Source organism: Typopeltis vanoorti, chromosome 1 (genome assembly GCF_054136105.1).
Source record: "Typopeltis vanoorti isolate ZY-2024b chromosome 1, IOZ_Tvanoo_1.0, whole genome shotgun sequence".
Lineage (NCBI taxonomy): Eukaryota > Metazoa > Arthropoda > Arachnida > Uropygi > Thelyphonidae > Typopeltis > Typopeltis vanoorti.
In genome coordinates, this window is record NC_143549.1 from 17,941,718 (window position 1) to 17,968,700 (window position 26,983).

At 36.1% G+C, this 26,983-nt stretch overlaps 1 protein-coding gene across 2 annotated transcripts in view; it reads left to right on the forward strand.

Annotated features, from left to right (window-relative positions):
- LOC150109817 (kinesin-like protein KIF11) overlaps positions 1 to 26,732 on the forward strand; it is a 575,645-nt gene extending 548,913 nt beyond the window's left edge. For both annotated transcript variants that reach the window (XM_090396826.1, XM_090396834.1), the window contains exon 26: positions 25,541 to 26,732. In XM_090396826.1, coding sequence (XP_090252952.1) covers positions 25,541 to 25,681 — 141 coding nt within the window. In that variant the 3' untranslated portion in view covers positions 25,682 to 26,732. The remainder of the gene's footprint in view (positions 1 to 25,540) is intronic.
- Positions 26,733 to 26,983: the final 251 nt, after the last annotated feature.

The following is a 26,983-nucleotide window of genomic DNA, read 5'->3' on the forward strand; positions in this document are numbered from 1 at the left end:
TTTCTTCCTTATTCTCCTTGGTCTCTTTATAGGATAGCAGCGAGTAAACACAACATTAGACTGTACCACGTATCTCTAGTGGAGGGTCTTCTGTTTCTGAAGCAGTTCAGAGCAATATGCCCATATCTGTTAAAAATGTAACACTGGGGTGGCTTTCTTTTGCTCTTTGCTTCTTTATTCATTTGTCCCTGGCATGAGGTGGCTTTTGAGTCTTTAGCCTTGAGTTCTACCAGTTGTTTTATAACTGAATCAAGCCATTCAATCATAGGTTGATATAATTTTTCTACCTTCTGTTTGATGAATGAACGTAATTCCCCAACATCAGTGGGGGGATCTACTAACTTTGGGATAGTTAGTTTTTCGTCCTCTAACAGCTTAGTCATGCAATTCGAAACACAGGAGCTTATTCTTTCGAAAACTGTCCCATTTATTACAAATACCTGGGAACCAGTGTCCAACAGAACATTACAAGGTACCCCTTTAATTTCACCTGGAATTATCGTCATGGATTTCGTAGATAGTTCTCTGATTTTCTTCCTTATTCTCCTTGGTCTCTTTATAGGATAGCAGCGAGTAAACACAACATTAGACTGTACCACGTATCTCTAGTGGAGGGTCTTCTGTTTCTGAAGCAGTTCAGAGCAATATGCCCATATCTGTTAAAAATGTAACACTGGGGTGGCTTTCTTTTGCTCTTTGCTTCTTTATTCATTTGTCCCTGGCATGAGGTGGCTTTTGAGTCTTTAGCCTTGAGTTCTACCAGTTGTTTTATAACTGAATCAAGCCATTCAATCATAGGTTGATATAATTTTTCTACCTTCTGTTTGATGAATGAACGTAATTCCCCAACATCAGTGGGGGGATCTACTAACTTTGGGATAGTTAGTTTTTCGTCCTCTAATTTGTTAACGACATTTGAATTGTCTTGGTCCTCATTTTCATCCTTTTGATCTTTATTGGACTTTCTCTTTGAAGTATTTGGGTCTTTCTCATGCTTAGCATCACATTTAGAATCATTTTCCTTGTTTATAGTGTGTACTTGACTGGTGTTAGAGGCAGGATGTAGGTTGCCTAGCCTCTCCTCTTTCTTTTACTGCAAGGTAGCACTCTTCTAGATTCCTAATCTTTTTCTTATATGCAGTCTCCCTAAGCTCTTCCCCATACTTCTATCTTGAATTGTTGGAATACAGCCCAGTCAAGATGAGGTTTTTCTTTGGATGTGCTCAGACTATTTGCCAGGTTTAATAGACTGGCAAATAGTCTGTCTGAAAGAGACAGTCTCCTTCCTCTCCTGAGTGCATTTTTGGGGTTTCCATAAGTTTGGACTCAAGTTTCATACTTTGGAAAACTGGGAAATCAGGGTGTCCTTGAACTTAGTGTATTCAGATGTGTATCGGAGAATAGGAGACAAATGCAAAAAGTTTTTGGCCTTTCTGACCAGTTTCCTAAATTTCTTAATTCTCCAACAAAATTGAAAAAGGAAAAAACGTCATCATTGTCATCCCCAGAGAATTGTGGAATGATGAGGTGAGGGTTAATCGTTCTGAAAAACTGCATCACCCATCGTAGCAGTACTAGTAGAGGCAGAATTTACACTATCCACATTCATGTTTCACAAAAGTTTGAGAATTTCTAAATACTTTACACTTCTAATGCCTTGACTTTTGTCCAAAACTGTCTCAAAATCCACAATTTAATTAGTGTGGATTAAATCCTGTCGACTGTGCCATTTGTAATAATTATTGTGATGTTTTTTTTTTTTTTTTTTCGAACTGCCGAACTTTGTTATTATATTCTAAGATTTTTATTTATTTCATATTCTCTTATGTCTACCTTACTTCTACTCATTTAAATCTTTCTGTTAAGTTCTCTTTACCCTTTTCTATCAGCCAATTAATTTAGTCCCTGCTTGTAATCCTTTATACTATTTACAAGTGTTTAGCACTGTTAGTGAAAAGATCTCTAGAATAGGCAATTCACAGATCCAGTGTTAACTAGGCGATAATTCAGGAAAAATTTATTTGTTTTTTCGACTGCACCACCCTGAATTAATGTTATGACACAGGAAGAATAGTTATAACGCTTATAGAATAGATCACTTTCTTAAATAATACCTTCAATAGTCAGTAATGGCAATTTCTCTAATTTAAGCACACAGGTTCGGTTATTTTTGTGAGACAGTGCATTGGTCAAAAATCAGGCTTTTTTTTAAACAAACAAAACATGTTTATTTTATTTTAAGCATAATACAATATTAAACAAATTCTCTCTAATTCTTGCTTTAAAAGTTGTAACCTTACAATATAGACCTGCAATTAACAATGCTAAGAAAAACTTACTTTACCAACTCTAGACAATTTCTGGCTGTTACAATCGATATCACTGGCTAACATTCTCAATAAATACAGGTATCCCTCGATTAACGTGGTTAATCCCTCAATGTTACCGCATATATCAAATTCGCGTTAATCAAATCTAATAATCAATGGTAAAAAGTACAATTCATCCCTGATCGATTACTGCACTAATAGTTCGTTTTATATGGTAATCTTTTAGGAAAGATAAAAAATGAATACAAAGTAAATGTTTAATAAAGACTTGTACCTACATTAGTTACTACAAAATTTTTTTTAATCAAATGAAGTTAAAGAGTCGTTTGAAAAGTTTTAGTTTTTTTTCTTATCAGCATAAATTCTACAATAACAAGCAAAATGACTCTCCAGACCTCGGCAAACAAGCATTCTTCAATTAACATCTGGATCCATGTCCATTACTTGCTGCTTAAGCGATTCTAAACTGCAAAATATTCCATCCAGTTCTTTGACTGTTATTTCCTTTACAACCTCATCTTCACATTTTGTTTGTTCGTTGTCTTCATATGTGCGTTGTTCAGTTTCAAGAAGATCATTGTCAATATAATCTTTTGGATTTGAATCCAATAATTCTTTATCATCTTCTGCATCAACACCATCAATACCGAGGTCTTCACTAATTGCAACGATTTCTTTGACCATGTTGTTCACAGGATTTTGAAACCAACCTAAGTCATTAGCACATTCTGGTAGAAGATTTTTCCAAACAGCTTTCATGCAACTAGAAGACACTTGCTCCCACGAGTCACGAATGTTCTCAATTGCATGTTTAATGTTAAATTTTTTCCAAAATTTGTGGAGGAATCATTGCAACTTTCAAAGTTGCAATGATTCCCATGTCCATAGATTGTAACAATGATGTTGTATTTGGTGGGGAAAATAAAACTTTCAGATTCTCACACAGATCATTAAGAGAATTTGGATGACCACTAGGCTAGCAGCCTCGTGGCATGAGCATGATTTTGGCGTGGTAAATTTAAAGATGCGTTAATCAAAACTCTTGTCGCATATATCAAGGGATTGCCTCAATTAATTTCGCTGCGATAATCAAAACCGTGTTAAGCCAGGGATACCTGTACATTAGCTAACCCTCAACCTCAGTTACTTCCTATAGTGACTTAAACAACTATTTTTAACAAAGCTATGTTCAATGAACATACGATTCTTGTTAACAATCTCAGCATCAACATATTAAAATTTCTCACAAATTCATAGAAACAAATACAGTCCTAGCAGTCTGAATGACTTTTTGTGGTTCTGCTGGCTGTTATCCTTCATCCTATATCCTAGCCTTTGCTGAACGGCTTTTGGCAGTCATCCTGGTGTGGTCCTCATCCAGGATCTGTATCATACTTCACCGTTGGTTATTGGATCTACTGTTGACAGTGAATATCTGGAAATAAATCTCCATAGAATGTCCTTCCTCTCCTGGGCTTTCTACTTCTGCAAGGCAAACTCCTAGAACAGCCTCTAACCTAAATTTTCGAACAGCACCTCTAGGTTCTCAAGGCCTCTTTTATTATTCAGAAGCTCCTTGTTTTTAGTGTCGGAGACCCCCGAATCTTCCTTTAAATAACTTGCGTCACTGTTTTGACCTTCAGAGTTGGCAGCAACAATCTCTACATCTGAATGACCTTCAATACTTTTGTTTACTTTTAAGTTATCAACTTAATCTTTTCTAATCCCCTTAACTTGAAGAATTACTTCTAACATTCTGTTATACGAAATCAGTATAATTCATAATTTTAACCTTTACAATATTACAATAACCTTTATAATTTGTGAACAATTTCTATATCATTCTTTTCGTTGGTTAGCTTTACAAGTTTAATCAGCAATTCTTTAAAATACAGTAAAGTTATAATTCTTTCTTTCCTCTTGGTTTGTGACCTCAGTAAAATCAATGACGAAAATTCTTGATATTTATTCTGTTTTTACCAAAATTTTCCTATGACTTTTGTTTAGCTTTCTTACATTTCTCTGTATTCTCCAAGAGCACAAACTGACTTATTGGCAAGGAACTTTTGATATGCTTACTTTTCTTTCATCGCCTCTTTAACTTCCTCTATCCACCATGAAGTTCTGATTTTTCTGCCGGATTTGCCACTAAATCTACAAGGTTTGGTTCCTATTCTCAAACTCTTTCTTTCTTCTTTTTTTTTCAATAATGTTAGTGTACTTTAGTCTACAAATCGCATCTGAAAGCTGCTCAACTTTTATTTAAAAGTCGAGCAGCTCTCAAAACTTTCTTACATGTTCTTGTCAATATAAAATTCAGTTTTATCCTGCTCAACACTAAATGGTGATCGGTTCCAATTTCAAATCCAACAATAACATAGTCAATGAGACTTTTCTTATTCCTTGCCTCTTCTCTCCATGTGAAATCGTGCACATTTTTATGTTGGAACATGGTGTTAGTAATAACCAGTCCATGTCCTCAGCAGAAATCCAACAGGTATTTGCAATCATTATTAGCTGTGCTCTTTTCTCCAAATTTTCCCAAAATATTTTTGTAATTCTGACAATCATTTCCTGCTCTGCTATTTAGATTCCAACATGGACCAACCTTTTCTTTTTTTATTGTGTCGGTTGCTTCCTCAAAAAATTCCTCCACTTCTACCTTAGTAAAAACTTCTGTGGGACCATAGGCACAAAACAAGTCTCATTGTCCAGTTCCCCATTCTGATATTTGCCCACATCACTCTACTTGATATTGCCTACCATTCAAGATTTGCCTCATATTTAGTGATGAATCTATAGCTACTCTTTCTTTTTCTTGATTGTCATTGCCTGAATATAACATTTTGTATTTATTGCTCAGAAAGATCTCACCAATTTGTCTTTTTGTTTCACTCACCCCTATTATGTCGATCTGTACTTATCCAGTTCCTCAACTAGCTCCATTTCTTTGCCATTCAGGCATCTTATGTTGATAGTACTGATCTCAAAGTTTGTTTATGTTGATTTGGGGTGCTTTAGGGTTTGTTCCAGTAGCTTACTTTTTGCCATTCAACCTGGTTTCCTGGCGAAAACAACAGGGCCTTTTTAACCGGTAATGCCCCAGACGACATGAAATTCTATCATGTTGTACCATCATTTTATTTGTGGTTTAAGCTAATAAGAATACAATTTGGTTGGCTAAATCTGAAATTACCAGCCTATCCTTGTTCATTCAGTATCCAATTAGATACCTAACAGGGTGCACAATGAGAATGTGGGGATTGGACATTAGTTCAGAAGCCTTGGTCAGTTCTCTGCATTCCTTTGAAGATTATGTGGAGATCTCCTCTCAGTTATACAGCTTTAGCATCCCTGAAATTAATCAAGTGGAAATCTTAACAGTGGGTTCTAAGCAACCGATTACTTCTGCACAACCTCTAAGTGCTTATAATGCATAAAATCAGTTATTCTTTCCAGTTAAAAATCAGACATGTAATATTCTGCTATGCCTATAGCGCGAAGCAAAGAGTACCCGATGTCTCGCTTGCTCGTGCTATCAACTGCCGACAAACCCAGTGATAATACAAAGTGCAAAATTGATGTCACCAATTAAAAAGAAAAAAAAAAAGAGGGGCATATTCTGCAAGTTCTGTTGCCACTGGCTACTTGCTTCCTGTGCAAAAATAGATGAATATCACTGCACAATCTATTTATCAGCTCAACTTGGCTTTTTTCTTTTTGCTGTCCCTCTCTTCTATAAAACAGATCCTGAACATAGGAAAATAAGTGGAAAACCCTTGAACAGCACTTCAGTACTATGAATGAAACTTACTCCAAAACCCAGTGATAATACAAAGTGCTGCAACTGCAAAATTGATGTCACCAATTAAAAAGAAAAAAAAAGAGGGGCATATTCTGCAAGTTCTGTTGCCACTGGCTACATGCTTCCTGTGCAAAAATAGATGAATATCACTGCACAATCTATTTATCAGCTCAACTTGGCTTTTTTCTTTTTGCTGTCCCTCTCTTCTATAAAACAGATCCTGAACATAGGAAAATAAGTCGACAACCCTTGAACAGCACTTCAGTACTATGAATGAAACTTACTCCGAAATCTGAGCGCTGGAAGCTAAGCTTCAACTAATTGACAATCAGTGGTACACAACTTGATGGAGGCCAAAAACTTTTAACGCTGTTGTTTTTAACTTTTCAGCATAAAACAATAAATCACTAAAAGAAGACATCAGCAAATTAGCAGGAGAATGCAACTTCGATTCTAAAAATGTCACCAGATACCATTGTTTTGGATTCCATCTTCAAATTACTGATATATACCCGCAAGGGGTGTACAGGATATGATAGTACTGCATGAAAAATTTACATCATTACTAACTTCCTATCTACAATTTTCCTCCAAATCAGTCTGTTAAATGTCAAGATTCCAATATTATCAGGTCTTATATTTCTGTATTCTAAGGCACTTTTTACGGTATCAATCCATTTATATCTTGGTCTTCCTCTGGGTCTTTTCCTGCCAACCTGGCAGAGAACATTTGTTTTGCTAATCTTTCCTCTCCCATTTGTTAAAGTGACCATACCACCTGAGATTAGCTCTGCTAATGCATTCCTGGATGCTGATGATATCAAGCTCTTTCCTAATATCCTCGTTTTTAATATGATATTGCCATTGATGCCATCTGTTTATGCCTTAATCTTTCTCAGGACTCTCATATCTGCAGTCTCTAGTCTTTGGTCAAGTGTTGTACTTCTAACCCAGCTCTCAGATCCATAAGTTAAAACTGGTTTAAACACAGTCTTGTTTACAGCAAATTTAGTGTTTTGGATAATTTCTCTCTTATTCCATATAAATTTATTTAGTTGACTTCCTAATATACCAGCTTTGTTGATTCTGTTGTCTATTTCCATATTTACCTTGCGATCTTCACAAAAAATCATGCCTAAGTAGCTGAAATGTTTTACTTGTTCTATAAGTTCTCTATTCACAATGCAGTTGATATTTTCTATGTTTCTGCTTATTTTTCATTGTCTTTGTCTTTTTAATGCTGACCTTCAAACTATATCTATTACAACAGTTATTCAATTTAGTCATGGAATCTTACAGATTTATTTAGAAGTATAACATCGTCCACATAAAGCAAAGAGCTCTGATTAACACCTTCAATTTTGATATCAGGTTTAATACCACTTTGATTTGGATTCCATCTTTTTCATTATCTATATGGATCAAAATTCATATTTTGATCCATATAGATAATGAATAAGAGAGGGGATAATGTATATCCTTGTCTGACACCAGATTTAACATTGAACCATCTTCCTGTTCTTTAATTCTAACTGCTGACTTACAACTGAAAATAAAGACTAAGTATTGCTTGACCACTGACACCATACAACTGTAGCATTTGGAATAACTTCTCTCTTGGCACCTTGTTATATGCCTTTTCCAGAACTACAAAACTTAAATACAAATCTTTGTTATATTCCCATGATTTCTTGACTATTCTGTCGTAAAGTGAAACTGACAGCCTCTGTTTAGTCTGAATCGAGCTTGTTCTTCACCAAGCTGCTCTTCAATAATCCTTCTCAACCGTTTCTCAAGTATACTTGCATATATCTTATCAGGAACATTCAGTAATGAAATGCCTATGTAATTCTCGCATTCAGTTTTATTTTCTTTTTATATATGGGTACTATAAGAGCTCTGCTCCAATCATCTGGAATTCGTCCCTCTGTCCAGGCCTTCTGAACTATGAAGCGCAGCCACTGTACAACTTTTATACTTGAGCATTTCTGGTCGAATATCATATGCTCCTGCTGCCTTTCCACATTTCAGTCATTTGATTGCTTTTTTACTTCAAGTATGGTTATGTATTCCTCACTGCATGCCTGTTCAGTGTTTTCTTACCACTGTGCTGTCATCACTGCTTGTTTCATTTAGCAGTTTTTCAAAGTAATTACTACGTAATTCAAGGATATCTTTTTCTCTTGTTTGCATGTCACCTTTATCATCTCTAATTGTTTTTGCAGCACTCTTTCCTCCATTTCTGAGCTTCAACAACCTTCAGAATATCTTGCTACCTTCTTGATATTTATTTTCTATGTTCTTGGCAAAGTCTTCCCATGACTTGTTTGTCTCTGTATTCTCTAACAGCACAAGCTGACTTATTTGCAGGAACTTTTGATATGCTTTCTTCTTTTCTTTCAATGCCTCTTTAACTTCCTGTGTGGAGTTCTTATTTTTCTATCCTTGCACACAACTTCACCGCATGACTCTCTTGTTGAATCAATCACTGTTTTCTTCAGGACAGCACTTGCCACTGAATCTCCAAGGTTTGATTCCTGTTCTCAAACTCGTTTTTTCGTCAATCATGTTTGTGTATTTTAGTCTACAGTTCACATCTGAGAGCTGCTCAACTTTTATTCGCTTTAAAACTTTCTTGCATGTCATTCTTTTCAATATGAAATTCAATTTTATCCTGCTCAAGACTAAATGGTGATCACTTCCAATTTCAAATCCTCTGTACACTCTGGTGTCCTGTACCAGTGGGAAAACATCACTGTCAACAATAGCATAGTCAATGAGACTTTTCTTGTCGAGACTTAGTTGAGACTTTCCTAACAAAGTCTCAACTAAGTACCGATACCATAGATACAGCATATGGAAACAAAAGACATATGATGCTAACATAAATGTGCCAACATTTTTAATCATTCATGCTACAGGTGAAAAACCAATAGGGGATAATGTCACCCTTCTTTATTCAAAAATGTTTAAGAGGACTGGCAGGATCTCCCAAAACTGTTAAGAAATTGCATTCTGGAGATTTCCTTGTGGAAGCAGTATGTCGGCAACATTCCAAGAAACTACTGAGAGCAACAATGGGTGGAATAGAAATTACAGTAACATCTCATAAAACACTCAATTCATGTAGAAGAGTGATATCAAAATGCGATCTCCTTGATGTTCCTGATGAGGAGATATTTAGGGATGGTTGTCTGGTTCCAACCAAGAACATCATTCTTACTTTTGATACACCTAAACCTCCAACATCTGTAAAAGCAAGGTATCTCAGCTGTCCTGTTAGAATGTACATCCCTAACCCACTGAGATGCTTTAAATGTCAGAGATATGGACATTCCCAAACTCTGTCGTGGCTCTACTACCTACCTGATGTGGTAGTAAAGAACATAACAAATCTTTGTCATATTCATTTAGCTATTTTTGCTGTGCAAAAATAGCTAAATGTATCAGCTGTCAGAGAGATCATCTAGCTCACTCTTGTGCAGGTTCGAACACTTGTCTTCACATTTCTGTACATCTCCTACACCAACCTGACATATTTCTCTGGTACCTTCTTTTCCCTCAGACACCTCCAGACTTCTTGCCTTGGCACTCTATCATACGCTTTCTGCAGATCAATAAATACCAGATATAGCTCCCGTTGCTTCTCTCAAAACTTTTCCATCATCTGTCATACCCCAAAGATAGCATCTGTGGGGTACGATGACCAGGCATGAAGCCAAATTGTTCTAACTGTAGACTAAAATACACAAATATTATTCAAGAAAAAAATGAGAGTTTGAGAACAGGAACAAACCTTGTAGATTCAGTGGCAAGCCCTAAAGAAAACATTGATTGATTCAACCTGAGAGGCATGTGGTGAGATTGTCTGCAAAGATAGAAAAATCAGAACTCCATGGTGGACACAGGAAGTTAGAGGTATTGAAGGAAAAGAAGAATGCATATCAAAAGCTTCTAGCAAATAAGTCAGCTTGTACTTTTAGGGAATACAGAGACAAATGTAAGAAAGCTAAATACTGTGTAAAACTGGCTAAACAAAAGTCATGGGAGGACTTCGGCAAGAATATTATTATTATTATTATTAAACAAGACCTCATGGAGTTGAAGACTCATCTAGGAGGTCCTTTTCTTTTATCTCGCACACATCTCATCATACCGGGTCTTAAACACATTCAAACTCCTTGCAGACACCACACTCTCAGGCAAGGCATTCCATTCATTCACAACTCTGCACGAAAAAAACCTGCCTCTCACTCCCCTACTCACACCCTCTTTATACAGTTTCCAGGGATGACCTCTGGTTCTCCCCTGATCTCCCACTATTCTCTGTAGAACTTCTCCACCATTGATCCTATAACAACCCCTTACCAACTTGTAGTGCTCGATCATATCTCCCCTCTTCCTTCTCTCCACTAGACTCTGCAAATTACATCTTTTCAATCTTTCCTCATACTTGACATTCCAGAGGTCAGAAACTACCTTAGTCAGTCGCCTTTGGACCCTTTCCAACATCTCTTCATCCTTCTGAAAACCAGGTGACCAAATCTGGGCACAATAGTCCATGTGTGGCCTAATCAAAGCCTTATACAATGGAACAAGATTCTCCCTACTTCTACACGTCAGTGTCCTCCTCATCATTCCCAGAAGACGATTTTGGCGATGTGTCCCCTAAATTTTAGATCCTTATCCACTATCACTCCCAGATCTCTTATTTCCTCTACTTCCAACAATATATTCTCACCAAGCATAAATTCTTCATCCCATCTTTGTTTTCCAAATTTTAAAACCTTACATTTTGCAACATTGAACTCGCATCCCCATTTGCTTGCCCAATCACTCAATTTATTCAAGTCTTCTTGCAAGGCCACAACATCTTCACTACTCTTTATGGTTCGTCCCAACTTTGCATCATCTGCAAACAATTGAATATCTCCATCCAAATCTCTGCCAATATCATTAATATACAAATTAAATAGTAATGGCCCTAAAACAGATCCCTGAGGCACTCCACTAGTGACTTTCCTTTTCCTGGATATTGCACCCCCATACACAACTTGTTGATACCTATCAGATAGCCAGTCTCCAATCCAATGCACTAATCTTATCATGAGGTAGTCTATCAAAAGCTTTTGCGAAATCCAAGTATATTACTGTGTATCCTTCTCCTCTGTCCAAGGAAGCAGTCACTTTATTGTAATAAGTAAGTAGATTACTAAAACATGACCTCCCTTTAGCAAATCCATGCTGTCCATCAAAGATTATACCATTGTTGTCAACCCAACTCTGGATCCTAGTTCTCACAAGCTTCTCCAACAACTTAACCACAACACCTGACACACAGATGGACCTATAGTTTGATGCTTGAGTTCGATCACCTCCTTTATGAAGTGGCACAATCTTGCCCTCCTTTCACTCTTTAGGGACTTGACCAAGTGCAAGACTCGTATTAAAAAAATATGTCAAGGCAGGTGTCAACTCTCTGGCACATTCCTTCAGAATACACGGTGATATATTATCAAGTCCCACAGCCTTATTTACATCTAGTTTACTCAACTCCCCAAACATGTCTTGCTCACTTACAGTCAGTCTCTCCTCCCCATCATCAACTGCTCTTAATCTCTCCATGAAGTCACAATCACAAGATTGAAAGATCTTTATGAACTGCTCATTAAGTATCTCCACCACACATTCTGCAACAACTGTCCTTATACCATTTCCTCCAATCAATGTCATTCTTTCTTTTGCTGGCTACATATCGAAAGAACTCCCTAGGATTCTTTTTAGCTTCATTAGCTAACTGCTGTTCATACCTTTCTTTAGCTACTCTCACCAACCAAGTCACCCTCCTTGCCTGGTCTTTGTAGACCTCATGAAATTGGTAACTTCCACTTCTCTTATGCTGCCTCCACAATGCCCTTTTTCTCTGTATTGCATGCTTAATCTCTTTATTCATCCATCTCACACCTACCTTATTTAACCTTCTCACCCATGGTATACATTTAGTCATTGCATCCACTAAATATTTTTTGAAAATCCCCCAAGCTGCATTGATCTCTTTTCCAGCTAACTCCTCATTCTATGCTACACCTGCAAGCTGTCTCCTGAGCTCTTCATAATCACCCCCCTTGTAGTTCCACATATACCCTTTTTTCACAGGGGTCCTTGCACTGCTGGCAACCACCCAAGTAATCACCTCATGGTCACTTTCACCAATTGGTGGATGATTTGATACCTCATTGATAATTACATCCTCCGATGAGATGACCAAATCCAAGACCCTTAATCCTCTTGTGCCCTCTGTTACATACTGTCTGAGGTAGTTATCCCTCAAAAACTCAAGAAACTCATTTTCTTTACTTCCAGTCGCTATCTCTTCATTCCAGTCTATATTGCCATAATTAAAATCACCCATAATGATCACCCTTTTCTTATTTGCTTGGCTTATTTGACTATACATTTCACTATCACCACCATCCACATTACCAGGTCTATAACAACATCCCACCAAGTATTTGATTCTATTCACCTCTATCTCACACCATACTGCATCAAAACCACTGGCCCCATTTCCCTCTTGCATCTCTACCTTGTATGGACATAACTCTTTCTCTATCATCAATAGCAGTCCCCCTCCCTTTTTACCCCTTCTATCCTCACAAACACATCATACCTTTCCATCTCTATTCCTGTCAGGATGTCATCCTCATCTAACCATGTCTCACTTATTCCGACAATCTCTGGGTGCACAGATGCAATTAGTGCAACCATTTCATCCGCCTTGTTCCTTATACTTCTAGCAGTGGTATACAACCACAACAACTCATTTCTGGATCTGCAGCTAGTTCCACTGATACCACTCACTCGATGTGATCTCTCCATGCTGGACTGGGGCCATTTCCCTTTCTGCTTCTTCATTTTAGAACACTTTGCAATTCCATCTGTTTCCTTTTGATCCCTGATCATCCCATTACTTTCCTGCCTACACATGCTCTCACCTCCTCTTGGAGCATCCACCTTTCTCACGCTGTGTATCCCTGTCCACCCTGAGCCTCCCCGTTTCCCTGCTCCTCTTGCACACCCATTCTCTCATTTTCTATACTCATGCCACTCATTTCCCCATTCATTTCCACTCCTTCAATCTCTCCTGTCTTACTCTGCTGCTCTTCCACATCACTCCCCTCTCGATCTGATTCATTCTCTCTATTCACTTCTCCACTTTCCAGCAGCAGTCTCTCCAAGCGACTCACACCATAACCACTCAAATACAGTCCATCGCTCCCATACAGCTCACTTCGTCCCTCAAACTCATTCCACACATTAACAAACTGTACTACCATCTCCTCACACATTTCAGCCAGAATATCATTCATAATCCTTGCTCTCCGCTATATAGAAAATAAATATCAAGACGGTGGCAAGATATTATGGAGGTTGTTGAAGAAGCGCAGAAATGGAGGAAAGAGTGCTGTAAAGGTGACATGAAAACAGGAGAAAAAGATATCCTTGAAGTATGGAATAATTACTTCAAAAAATTGCTAAATGAAACATGCAGTCAGAAATACATATCTGTACTTGAAGTAAAAAAAAGCCATCAAAAGACTGAAATGTGGAAAGGTAGCAAGAGTAAATAATATTTGACCAGAAATGCTGAAGGATGGTGGTATAAAAGTCTTACAGTGGCTGCACTACATAGTTCAGAAGGCTTGGACCAGTTCCAGGTTGATTGGAGTAGAGCTCTCATAGTACCCATATATAAAATGGGAAATAAAACTGAATGTGAGAATTACAGAGGCATTTCATTACTGAGTATTCCTGATAAGATATATGCAAGAAAAACAGTTGAGAAGGATTGTGGAAGAGAAGCTTGGTGAAGAACAAGCTGGATTCAGGCCAAACATAGGCTGTCAGGATCAGATTTTCACTTTACGACAGATAGTTGAGAAATCATGGGAATATAACAAAGATCTGTATTTAAGTTTTGTAGTTCTGGAAAAAGTTTGACAAGGTACCAAGAGAAAAGCTATTCAAAACGCTACAGTAGTATGGTGTCAGTGGGGCATTATATCAAGTAATACTTAGTCATTATTTCAGTTGTAAGTCAGCAGTTAGAATTGAAGGAATTACAGGAATGTGGTTTAATGTTAAATCTGTTGTAATTACATTATCTTCCACTGCTATTTATTATTTATATGGATCATGTTATGAAGAAAAGTGGTATTAAACCTAATATCAAAATTGGAGGTGTTAATCTCAGTTCTTTGCTTAATGCAGATTATGTTATACTTCTAAATAAATCGCAACAAGTCTGCAAGATTCCTTGACTAAATTGAATAACTGTTGTTATAGATATGGTATGAAGATCAGCACTAAAAAAAAAAAACAAAGACAATGAAAATAGGTAGAATCGTTGAAAATGTCAACTGCGTTGTGAGCGGATAACCTATGGAACAAGTAAAACATTATATCAAGTAATTATATCAAACAATTTCAGCTTCTTATGCACAAATTTTTAAGTGAAGATGGTAAATTAAATATGAAAATAGACAATGGAATGAACAAAGCTGGTATGGTTGGAAGTCAATTGAATAAATTCATATGGAATGAGAGAAATTAGTCGGAACACTAAATTAGCTGGATACAAGACAGTGTTCAAGCCAGTTTTAACTTATGGATATGAGAGCTGGGTTAGAAGTAAAACACTTGATCAAGGACTAGAGACCGCAGATATGAGAGTCCTGAGAAAAATTAGAGGCATGAATAGATGGCATCAATGGCAATTTCATATTAAAAACGAGGATATTAGGAAAGAACTTGATATTGTCAGCATCCAGGAATGCATTAGCAGAGCTAATCTCATGGCAGGAAAAAGACCAAGATATAGATGGATTGATATAGTAAAAAGTGCCTTAGAAGACAGAAATATAAGACCTGATAATATTGGACAATACTATCAGGTCTTATAAGAAGTTAGTAATGGTGTAAATTTTTCATGTAGTACTATCATATCCTGTACACTCCTTGAGGGTATATATATATATATATATATATATATATATATCAGGAATTTGATGATGATGACTCAATACTTTCTTCTTTATGTCTACCCATTCATATTCTGCAATTGATCTTACAGTCTGTTCCCCTTCCATTCTTCCACTGCTCATGTGAGACGTGGAAGTGATCACTTTCCTGTTCTTTGCAAATGTCTTCACAAGAACCATGTTCACCCACACGGATACCTATATGGAAAATGGACCAGGCTGACTGGAATACTTTTTCTCATCTTTCAAATCAAAATTTAATGCCGATACCATTAGTCAAACATCTATCAGTGAAGCAGTAAAATATATAACAGAGTGCATTGTGCTGGCAGCAACAACTGCTTACACAATCCATCCCAAAAATATCATCTCAGTTTCTGCTCTATCCAAACCAGAATGCCAGACAGCCAAAAATGACCAACACAGAGCATGGAATATATTTTGTAGATATCCCACCACATCAAACCTTATAGCTTTCAAACATGTTTGAGCCAAAGCATGCAATGTGATGCATCAGAGTCAAAAACAATCATGGATCCAATTTACTACATCAGTTAATCAAATGACCAGTCCAAAAATTGTATGCGATAAAATCCATAAAATGAAAGGCAAATATAAAATACATTGTTTATCTATCTTAGACCATAATGGAAGTGTTATTGCTGAATCCCAAAACCATTGCTAACACTTTGGGAGAAAATCTTGCCAGAATCTCAGCAACAGCTTCACATCCTCCTGAATTTTTAACTCTGAAAGAGCAGCAAGAGAAACAAAAGATAAATTTTTCTACCAATGTTTTTGAACGATGCAATCAGTCATTTAAGGAAGAACTAAAAAAAAAAAAAAAAAAAAGAGCTCTCCTGTCTCACCTTAGTGCAGTGGGGCCTGATGACATCCATTATGAAATGATAAAACATCTACCATCATCTTCTATGGATCTCCTTCTCTTATTATATAATAGAATACTTGCATAGGAAGAGTTTCCAAATTCTTGACATAACTCAATTGTCATTGCTATCCCAAAACCATGAAAAGACACAACAAATAATTATTGAGCCATTGCTCTGACCAGCTGTCTTTGTAAAATACTAGAGAAAAGTGTTAATGCCAGACTTCTGGTATTTAGAAAGCAACAGTCTTCTCTCCAATACACAATGTGGGTTCAGTAGACATCGTTCAACTTTAGACCATTTGGTTCATTTAGAAACTTGTATAAAAGATGCATTTCCGAAGCAAGAACACCTTGTTTCCGTTTTATTTTACATGGAAAAAGCTTATGACGCAGTCTGGAGATATGGCATATTAAAAGACCTCTCTAACCTAGGTCTCAAAAGACACCTTCCTGTATTTATTAAAAACTTTCTGTCTAGGCGGACTTTCCAATTCAGAGTGGGAAGTACTTTATCTCGAACATATTATCAAGAACAGTAGAGAACATCCTATATGTTGATGACTTCACCATTTACTTCACTCTCATAACATGAGGGTAATTGAGAGACAACTTCAGCAAGCAATCGATCATGTTTTTCTGTGCACTCTTAGTAATGGGTTTAGGTTTTCAACAGAAAAAAGTATCTGTGTACACTTCTGTCATAAATGCACTCTTTACTTATGCCCTGAATTAAGAATGGGATGCATTGTTATTCCATTAGCTACAGAAACCAAGTTCTTGGGACTCATCTTTGCTAGAAAGCTTACATTTCTAGTGCACATTCATCAACTGAGAGAAAAATGCAATAGAGCTTTGAACTTCCTTTGCACTCTATCTTCTACTAAGTGTGGTGCTGATCGAGCTTCATTGCTCCATCTTACCATTCACGTATACATTCAAAGCTGGATTATTTATCTTAAGTCTATTCTGCAAGACAGAGTGACCTGCGATGGTTGGATTCCATCCATCAGGGTATACAGATAGCTACTGGTGCCTTTCACATATCACCCACTCAGAGTCTTTATATTGAAGCAAATGAACCAGCTCTATCACTTCGACACACTTCAAACTGTAATACGTCCTTTTGGTATGGGTGTTAGAGACTGTGCAAACTGTTGGTATAAATGTTGACAGCATTGTCTGCACTAAGCATAACAGCATCCCTCCATACAACTTCTTACTGTGTCAGCTACAGAAGTCTCATGCTCCATCTGTCTACTTCCAATTGTTTATTGCACACAAAGCAGCACACTCTGATTTCTTGCCTATCTATACTGATGGTTCAAGAACTAATATCTCTGTTGGCTGTGCTGCTATTTTTCCTGACATTACTATCTCCAACCAGATCTCACCTGATTGCAGTAATTATACCGCAGTGTTACATGCCATTCAGCTTGCACTTGTACATATAAAAGAAAACTGCTACCAAAAGTGCTACCTTATACAGACTCATTGAGCTCTTTATAGGCTGTCTCCTCTCCACATACTGTTTGACAGTACCATATACAGACTACGGCAGATTATAAGATTAAAGCTAATTGTTCAATGGCAGGAAGCATTAACAAACAAATTATGACATTAAATACAAAATTAAACATTATCATTCTAGTCAACATATAAAGAGAAGAGAGGAAGTTGTTCTTGCTAGACTCTGCATAAGTCAGTCATCTTACATATTCTTATTTACTGAGAGCTGATGACCCTCCCATGTGTGAAAAATGCAATACACATCTCACTATTTTTCATATTCTGGTGGAGTGCCAGCACTCTGCACGAGAGAGGAATGAAATTTTTGCCTATCTAGCCAGACCACTCAGGCAGATTGCATGATGTTTTTCAGTTTTTACAAAGAATTAATTTATACAAACCCATTTCACTGTAATTTTGTTTTTATGTAAAATACTGTATTGCTTCACTTTTGTATGTATATATTACCAAATATGTAATATTTTGTGATGTGTTTATGCAGAGGTTGAGTACTGATGTGTATATTATGCATTAGTTTAATTTTTGACCAGTCATGTATTTCTGTAACCTTTGATCTTATATATTTGTATAATTATTATAACCTTGTAATTTTGTTAATATGTAAATACCACATTGCCAAACTTAAATTTATACATACATATTTGATAATAATTCCTCTTTGACTCTTTATGTATTATTGTAATAACGTCTGTTGTAATTTTATCTCTATATAGATTTTAATAGTTTTAATAATTTAATAGATTGTTGTAATTTTATCTATATATAGATACTGCATTCCTTGTCTTGATTTTGCACATGCATTTTGTTTATTACTTTATATTCTTATCTATTTATGTACTGCCATAAATGCTGCAGTAATTTTGTTTATGTGTAGATACTGCACTGTTTAACTTAACTTTTGTACATACATAATATTATTTACTAGTTTATTTTTCAACTAATTACGTATTGCTGTAGGATACCTTGTATATTTGTGTAACCTGCTTGTAATTTTGCTTATAAGTAGATACTACATTGCTAAATTTAATTTTTATGCATGCATATTGTATAATAATTCCTGTTTGCCTATATATGTACTTGATGGATATATGTACTACTGTAAAAAAAACATTTGTTATAATTTTATCCATATGTAGATACTGCATCCCTTGGCTTGGTGTCTTGTACATGCATTTTGCTTACTAACATGCATTGTTGACAATTTCTGTACTATTGTGACCTGCTTGTAACCTTGTGTGTTGCTGTGCCCTCTGCAGCAATTCTGTTTATATGTAGATGCTGCTTTGTGGAACCTAATTTTTGTACAAGGCATATTGTTTACAATTTTCTTTAACTGCTTATGTATAGCTGTAACCTTAGTATGGCACAGTATGACCTTTGTAGTTTTTGTGCCAAATAAAGTATATAAACCAAACCCAACTTTGGCGTTCTTTGGTTAAAAATATCCCTCCCTCACTCAGTCAAATTCATTTGCTGTCTCTACTGCTCCCATAATTCCACCAACTACTCTGAGCTCTTTTATTTCCTCTCCTCAAAAATTGATTTTCTCCAGTACCACTTTCCTAACAGTGAAATCACCCTAATAGGAGATTTTAATGTCCGGACACAAACTGGCTTTCCTCTTCCCACTATACAGATCTTGCAGGCAGAGATGCAGAAACATTTTCTATCACTAATGGAAAACCTTACACAAATTGTTTTCTTGTGCCAAACCCGAGTACCAGGTAACCTGAACCACTCCCCTAACACCCTAGATCTCTTCCTCACCAACGACCCTTCCAAATACACAGTGAATGTAGTGGGTCCCCTAGGTAATTCTGACCATAATCTAGTACTCATCTCCTCCCCCATTCAAAAACACTTAATTTAATTGCCACTCCCATACAAGAGTAGTTTGACATTATAATAGTGCCAAGTGGACAGCCTCCATAACTTCTGTGCCTTATTCCCATGGTTGCACCAAACTTATCACCAAAATAATCCTCACTGGCATCAAAACATACATTACCCACACTATTCTGAACTGCCATTCTTTAACTAAACCCTGTTCTCCAAAAGATGTGCCAAGGCTCTGAAACAAATGTACAAATGAAAAATCAAGCATACCGTAACTGACTCACATCAAGAACTCTATCTTCCTTTAGTAAAGTAAAAAAACAGCCCAAAATATATACAAGAAAACTATCAATGCTTCCAAAAAGAGTTTAAAATAGCAAAAACACAAGGAACTGGCAGCCGAGCCTTTTGGTCTCTTGCCAAAGCAATTGGCTGTAACTTCTGTGCAACACTTCCCACCCCTATCCTACACAGGTGGCTCTATTGCATCATCACCCACAGAAAAAAAGCCAATCTCCTTACTTCACACTTCGCTTCCAATGCACACATAACTGACAATGGTAAATGCTCCCCCTATATCCTTTTTCCAGAAAGAGATCAGAAAAATACTGTACAAATTAGGCACAAAAAATTGTCCTGAAGGTTTGTGTACCAGAACTGACGCCTATCCTGTATACTCTCTTACTTCACTGGTAACTATCCTACAGCCTGGAAAGTGGCATATATTCAATCCATTCCCAAGAAAGGTGACAAATCACTGCTGTCTAACTATCCCACACACCACCTCACTCCTATCTAAAGTAATGGAAAAAAATCAATTCCCAACTCATGCATTACCTTGAAAGCACCTAGCTAACAAATGATAACCAGCATGGATTCCATTGCTGCCGATCAACAGAAGATTTGTTCCCATATGTCATCCATCTCTGGAAAAATGCAATGGAGAAATTTGGTGAATCATTTGTCCAGAGATGGATGACATATGGGAACAGATCTACTGTTGATCGGCAGCAATGGAATCCATACTGGTTGTCATTTATTATTAGCTAGGTGCCTTCAAAGTAATTCATGAGTTGGGAATTGATTTTTCTTCTCAAATGGTTTCACTTGATATCTCAAACTTTTGACTGGGTCTGGCACAAAAACTTATTAAGCAAATTTCCATTGTTTGGTCTGTCTCAGTACTTGTAATTGGATTGCCAGCTTTCTGTTTAGATGTACACTATGTGTGGTGGTGGATAGTTCCTTACCTATCACTATTCAACTAATGCTGGGGTTCCACAATGTTCTGTCCTCTCACAAACCCTCTTCCTGCTATATATTAATGACTTATTTCAGATGACCTCCAACCCAATACAGTTCTGTAGATGACAGCACAATGCACTCCTCACTTTCATTTGATAAACCCTGCTCTATACAACTTACTTCAACCTGCAGAACATCAACCACCACCTCTCTCATTTCTAATCTCCAAGCTATCCTCCAATTAGGTTTAGATAATCTCATCAATTTCAAGTAATACCTAGTTTTGTCTTATTTCTCATTAAAAAAAAAAAAAAAAAAAAAAAAAAAAACATTTTCTCTAAGTATTAGTTTTGTCAACACCCAAACTTCCAGACAAGATGAAATTTCTCTTCTTAGAATTACCTTGACATCAAGCCTCCCTGGCATATACACAACAACCTCTGATTGCATCCGGACAGTGGTTTGCTGAATTGGCCACTATTAATTCTGCCACTTTCCTCCAAAATCATTAAAACAAGAGTCGCCCTTTTACAGTCCATCTTAAAACTCGCCGAACTAACTTACCTGCCTCTTTTATTCTATCTACTTCTGTCATTCAGAACAGTCTTCCCCAAAGATTAGAACCCTCAACTGTTTGAGCCAAATGTGAACAGGCTCCTCCTTCTATTTCTCTTGCCTACACATGGCACTAGTGTGCTATAGGTCTTGTGGCCTATAGCATGTAGGTCTCTGGTCCACACATGAAAATGTGTGGACCAGATATTAAAAAAAATAACTTAAAAACAGAATTTGAGAGGAAAGATTAGCAAAACCAGATATTTTGCAATGGCAGGGTAAAAAAAAAAAAAAAGATCCAGTGGAATACCAGGATCTAGATCAGTGTTCCCAATGTGGGGCATACTTCCCACACAGGGACTTGAATATTTTGGAGAGCAATTAGAAAATGATGTTGCATTCATTACCTCATCACCAATATAGTCAAAAATTACCATTGTCAGCAGTAAATTATCGATGTTTTCACTGTAGAATTTTTGAATGACAAACCTGAAATAAAACTCCTACAAACAGTTAATGATCAAGCATTTGTGAGTTATTTGTCAGATATCTTTGAAAAGCAGAATATGTTAAATAAGCAAATGTAAGGAACGATATATTTATAAGTATAAAATATTTGAGGCGTTGAGGTGAGGCATGATCCAAAAAAGGTTGGGAACTAGTGATCTAGATGGATTGATCAAGAAGTGCCTTAGAAGAATGAAATGTTAGATACAATATTGGAGTGTCTAACAGTAATAAACTAAATTGTACAGATTTTAATCTGTTAAACCTCTTATCATTGATAAGAGGTTTAATAATGTAACAATTATGTAGTGCTGTTGAATTCTCAACTCTTCATCCACCATCATCCTGGTAGTCTAGCATCAGTGATAGCAAATTACTGTTAATATGATGTTCAGCCCAAAGTGAATGATGAGATGCTTGGAAATAGAAATATTGAACTGATCATTATCATTTGCCTATATCCAGCAGGCTTTTCCTTCCTCCACATCAGTCTGTAATAATTTTGCATCAGACATGGGGTTCCACAATGTTCTGTCTTCTCACAAACCCTCTTACTTCAGATGACCTCCAACCCAATACAGTTTTGCAGATGACAGCACAATGCACTCCTCACTTTCATTTGATAAACCTGCTCAAACTTTTCATCATCAGCAAATAACTGTATATTGGTGTGCAGATCAACCACAATGTCACAAGACGATTTAGCATACCCATACCTGTGAGTTTTTGTAGTAATCTTCAATGTGGAATCCTGTAAAATGATTTCAGTATCATGGTATATATTTTCCTTTTCCACCTCTGCAACCTATTATAAAACATAAGCAAATTGCTAAAGCAAGACCTATAATAAGACAGTACTGTCCTTTGAGGATCAAAGTGCTATCTGCTCATTCTGGATGCCTGTTCTAATTAGCCTCTGCAATACTTAATCACTGCACCAGAGATATTGTTGAAAGTTTATTTTTCACTTGGTTAGAGTATAATAAAATTAGTTTAATCCTTTATCCAAGTGTGAGCAAACAAAGTTTGCGCCTGAAAGTATCTTCAGGACTGGGATAAGGTGGTACAACACCAGGGCAAGTCGTTGCAAAAGTGGAGCAAGATACCAACACTCCTATCTCAGGATCTCCCATAATGCAAAACACATTTCCTTGCGGATATGTCTAATGCATTAAGGGAAGGGCCACTACCCAGACTAGTTTCAACCTTTATTGAGGTCTCTTCAGTGGGAACCAGGCCCAAGTGGAGATACCAGGCAGAAGCATTTGCAGGTCATCTCCACCTATAGGATTTGCCAAATGGTGTGCCACCCTTTTTTTAATAAATTACTCTGGATTTAGAGAAAGATGTTGAAAGTTTATTTTTATTATACTCTAACCAAGTGAAAAATAAACTTTCAACATCTTTCTCTAAATCCAGAGTAATTTATTAAAAAAGGGTGGCACACCATTTGGCAAATCCTATAAGTGGAGATGACCTCCAAATGCTAATGCCTGGTATCTCCACTTGGGCCTGGCTCCCACTGAAGAGACCTCAAAGGTTGAAACTAGTCTGGGTAGTGGCCCTTCCCTTAATGCATAACATTAGATATATCCGCAAGGAGATGTGTTTTGCATTATGGGAGATACTGATATAGGAGGGTTTGTATCTTGCTCCACCTTTGCAACGACTTGCCCTGGTGTTGTACCACCTTACCCCAGTCCTGAAGATACTTTCAGGTGCAAACTTTGTTTGCTCACACTTGGATAAAGGATTAAACTAATTTTATTATACCAGAGATATTGATTGGTCTGTAATTGGTGGTTTTATCCTAGTTCCATTAATCAGCAATTGTGCTTATTGTTGCAAGCTTAATAACCAAGTTCAAAGATTCCTCATTGCACAGTCTTTGTACCATTCTCACTGTGTTCAAAACAGTCTGTTGCAATAGACAATGCCTCCATCTCATCAATTTCTGTCCTTGCATCTAGTTTCACATCAGCATCCAGCTAATTAATGAATCTTTTAGGATATATAACTTAAAGTGAATCACTTAATGCTATATGTATAAAATATTTGAACCTAACAAAAAAATTCTTTGTTTGCTTCTGCACCATAGCTGCTTTTCGTACTGCACTTTGGCCTGGCTATCATTTTTCCCTTTGTATTGATACATAATATTTTCTTTTTAGCAGCTCTTGCTTCAAAGTCTTATGCATCTATTTAACTCCCATAAGATTTATTCTTGTGATGGGATGCGGTTGATATAACTTCTTTCAGACAAGCCTTGTAACCCCTTCCCATCATGTAGTAGAGTGCTACATGCCAATTCTCAGCCTGTCATAATCAGTTTCCTTCAATTTTCACACACAGCTTTTTTTTTTCACCACTTCATGTATAAGCCCCTATTCTCAGATGCTGCTGGGTCCAGTATTCTTGTAACATTGTTAGTTATTTCCATCATATACTGCTTAAGGTGGTTATTCTGCAACTATGAATTATTATCCCTTGTCTTACAAGTCTGGTCTATATAGACTTATAAACATTATGGACTCCATTTATGACTATGATTCTTAATTTTAATGCAGTTTACATTCCTCTTCACATGACCTATACTGTGATGGCATGTGAATTTCTATCTCACATTAACCAGTCTGAAGCACATCTGTATTACTCATACTATCACCACTATTTTGAGATCTGTACTCTCCTTGGATTTACTCACTGCTATTATTAGATAATCCCCATTCCTTTCTGTCTAGCCTCTTTTCCAAATACACCAGTCAGTTGCTGTATTCTGTAATGATATCATTTGTTACCAGTCTCCATAATGGCAATTTTTGGTCCCATTTCATATACCAATAAAAATGTGTTGCTCTTATTCCTGATACTTCTAGAATTATTAAATATGCATGATAATTAACCACCAGATTGATGTATGCATCAAATAGAACTCTTTTAAACCTAACTAATTCTAATATGCAGCTCAAAGTTGACTCATTGACCAAATTTCTTAACTCGCTGCTTTTCTACTGCTTTTCTTGTATGATAAAACTAGTCCCGCCATTCTCACAAGCTTACAGATAGTCATTCTGTGTGTGTGCACATGCAACATAAAACAGTGAATACAGGAGATCAAGGAAACAAAGATGGGAGGACGAATACACTCTTTTGCTGAATGAGTTCCTCCATGCACCTATTTCACATCTATTTAAGTGCAAGTATAAATTCTTTCTACTATCTTAAACACTCCATACATGAATATATAATATGCACCATATGGCATACTATAAATCCACAATTATGTTTATTCTTCCAAACATATATTATTAGAGATTAAATTTCAGATCTTGCATATTTTAGTATCGTTTGTCACTGTTATAGAGTATGTGAAATAATAAACTTAGGATTAAAGGGGGGGGGGTCTCTGTAGTGCGTTACATTGTGTTCATTGACTGGGAAAAGACCCAAGTTTGATTCTCATGACGAGAAATCTTTAGATGGGATTTTTCAATTGATGAATTAACTGATCTCATACTGAAGTAGTAGAGTATTTTCTCCTGGAAACTAATGTTTTTCATCCTGCATACAAGCAAATTGGCCATAAGAACATGTGCAATTTACAAAAACTTGGTGGTGGTGGGCAGTAGATAGTAATAGTTTTGTTTAGTTGGAGGATTAAATAGTAGAGGAGACAGTAAAATGTGTGTATCATTCTTTGGAGGCATCACATAAAAAAAAAAAAAAATTTAACTCCAAATATATTTTTATGCCTTATATTTCTTAAGATTGAAATACATCTTGCTTTCCATTTCTTTTTCAGCTGGAAGAACTAGATGCTATTACAAATAAAGAAAACAAATTCTTTAGAGGGAGGTCAAGACCACCAATAGAGAAACAAGTAAAAGGGAAGAAAAGTACTTCTATTTCTTCTAAGAAACCCATGAAAGCTCTTAATAAGTGATGGGATTATTAGATATGTTCAATTTACAGGAAACCAAGAACTAAGAATGTTCTTGTATGTAATATATTATTTATGCTATATTTCTGAACTGCAATTCTTTTTTTTTAATAGCTTTTAAAAAGAGTGCATGTTTAGTCTGGTTTTCATCTTTGGCTGATTTATCACAAAATGCTCATAAATTTATTTACAATTTGGAATTTTAGTGATTGCATTTGCTATCTCTATATGTTCTGTCAAAAAAAAAAAAAAAAAAAGTTAGAATGTTGGTACTCATATTATTTAATTGGAATAGATCTATATATATCAGACAGGTTATTAATTTAAAATTATCTGATTTCATTATCCGCATAGAGATATACTTCTGAATCTGCCCAGACTCAGAAGCATCTCTCTCTCAACCTTAACCAAAATCAGCAACTGAATTGTGTCTATGCCTGTGTAAGCATTCCTTTACCCCAATGACAGAAAAACTCATTCTTAACTATTACTTTGTTATTTGCTCACATTTCATAACTGTTTGGATAGATACGTGAAAATGTGGATTAGTTAATTTTTTGTAATAATTTTTGTTTAATCAGTTTTTGAGTATGTTTATATTTTTTGTACTGGTACTGTTTTTACGAGTAAATATTTATTTTTATTTATAAATAAAAGCAATGCGAGCCTGGGAGTATTTTGTTGTATAAGATTGCAGAAAAACTTCTGTGCAATAATCACAAACAGTAGAATAAAAAAAAAAATTAGATTTTTGCTATTCTCCACAATAATTAGGATTTCAGAAAAAAAAATTAGTGTTATTTGAGTATATTTATGTAACAAGACAAATTATTGAGAAGATTGAAAAAACAACTGAATATCAAAAAACCCTTGTTTAGTCCTTTCCAGTTTGTAAAAAAAGCATTTGATTGAATCTCAATACTATATCAAATATAGAAGCTATTAAAAATAAAGAATCATGATTAAATTTCTGATATATATTCTTAGTTGTACAGGATATTACAATACTACATGAAAAGATTACAATAAAAGATTACTACCTTCCTGTTGACAATTTTCTCCAAATTAATTTATCTGTTTGTTCTCTGACATAGTCAGATTTTACATTTCTGTTTCTGCTTTTTATCTGTTTAGTCAACTTAGAAATTTGTCTTCATCTGGCAAAAATAGCACTTATTTTTCTAAACTTTCCCATTTAGGTTATTAGATACACATATTATATAACTTCTTATTGCAAATATTCTGACCAGAAACCAATTGGTCAAATAATCGCAGAATGGAGCTAGCAAAGAATATTAATCCTAT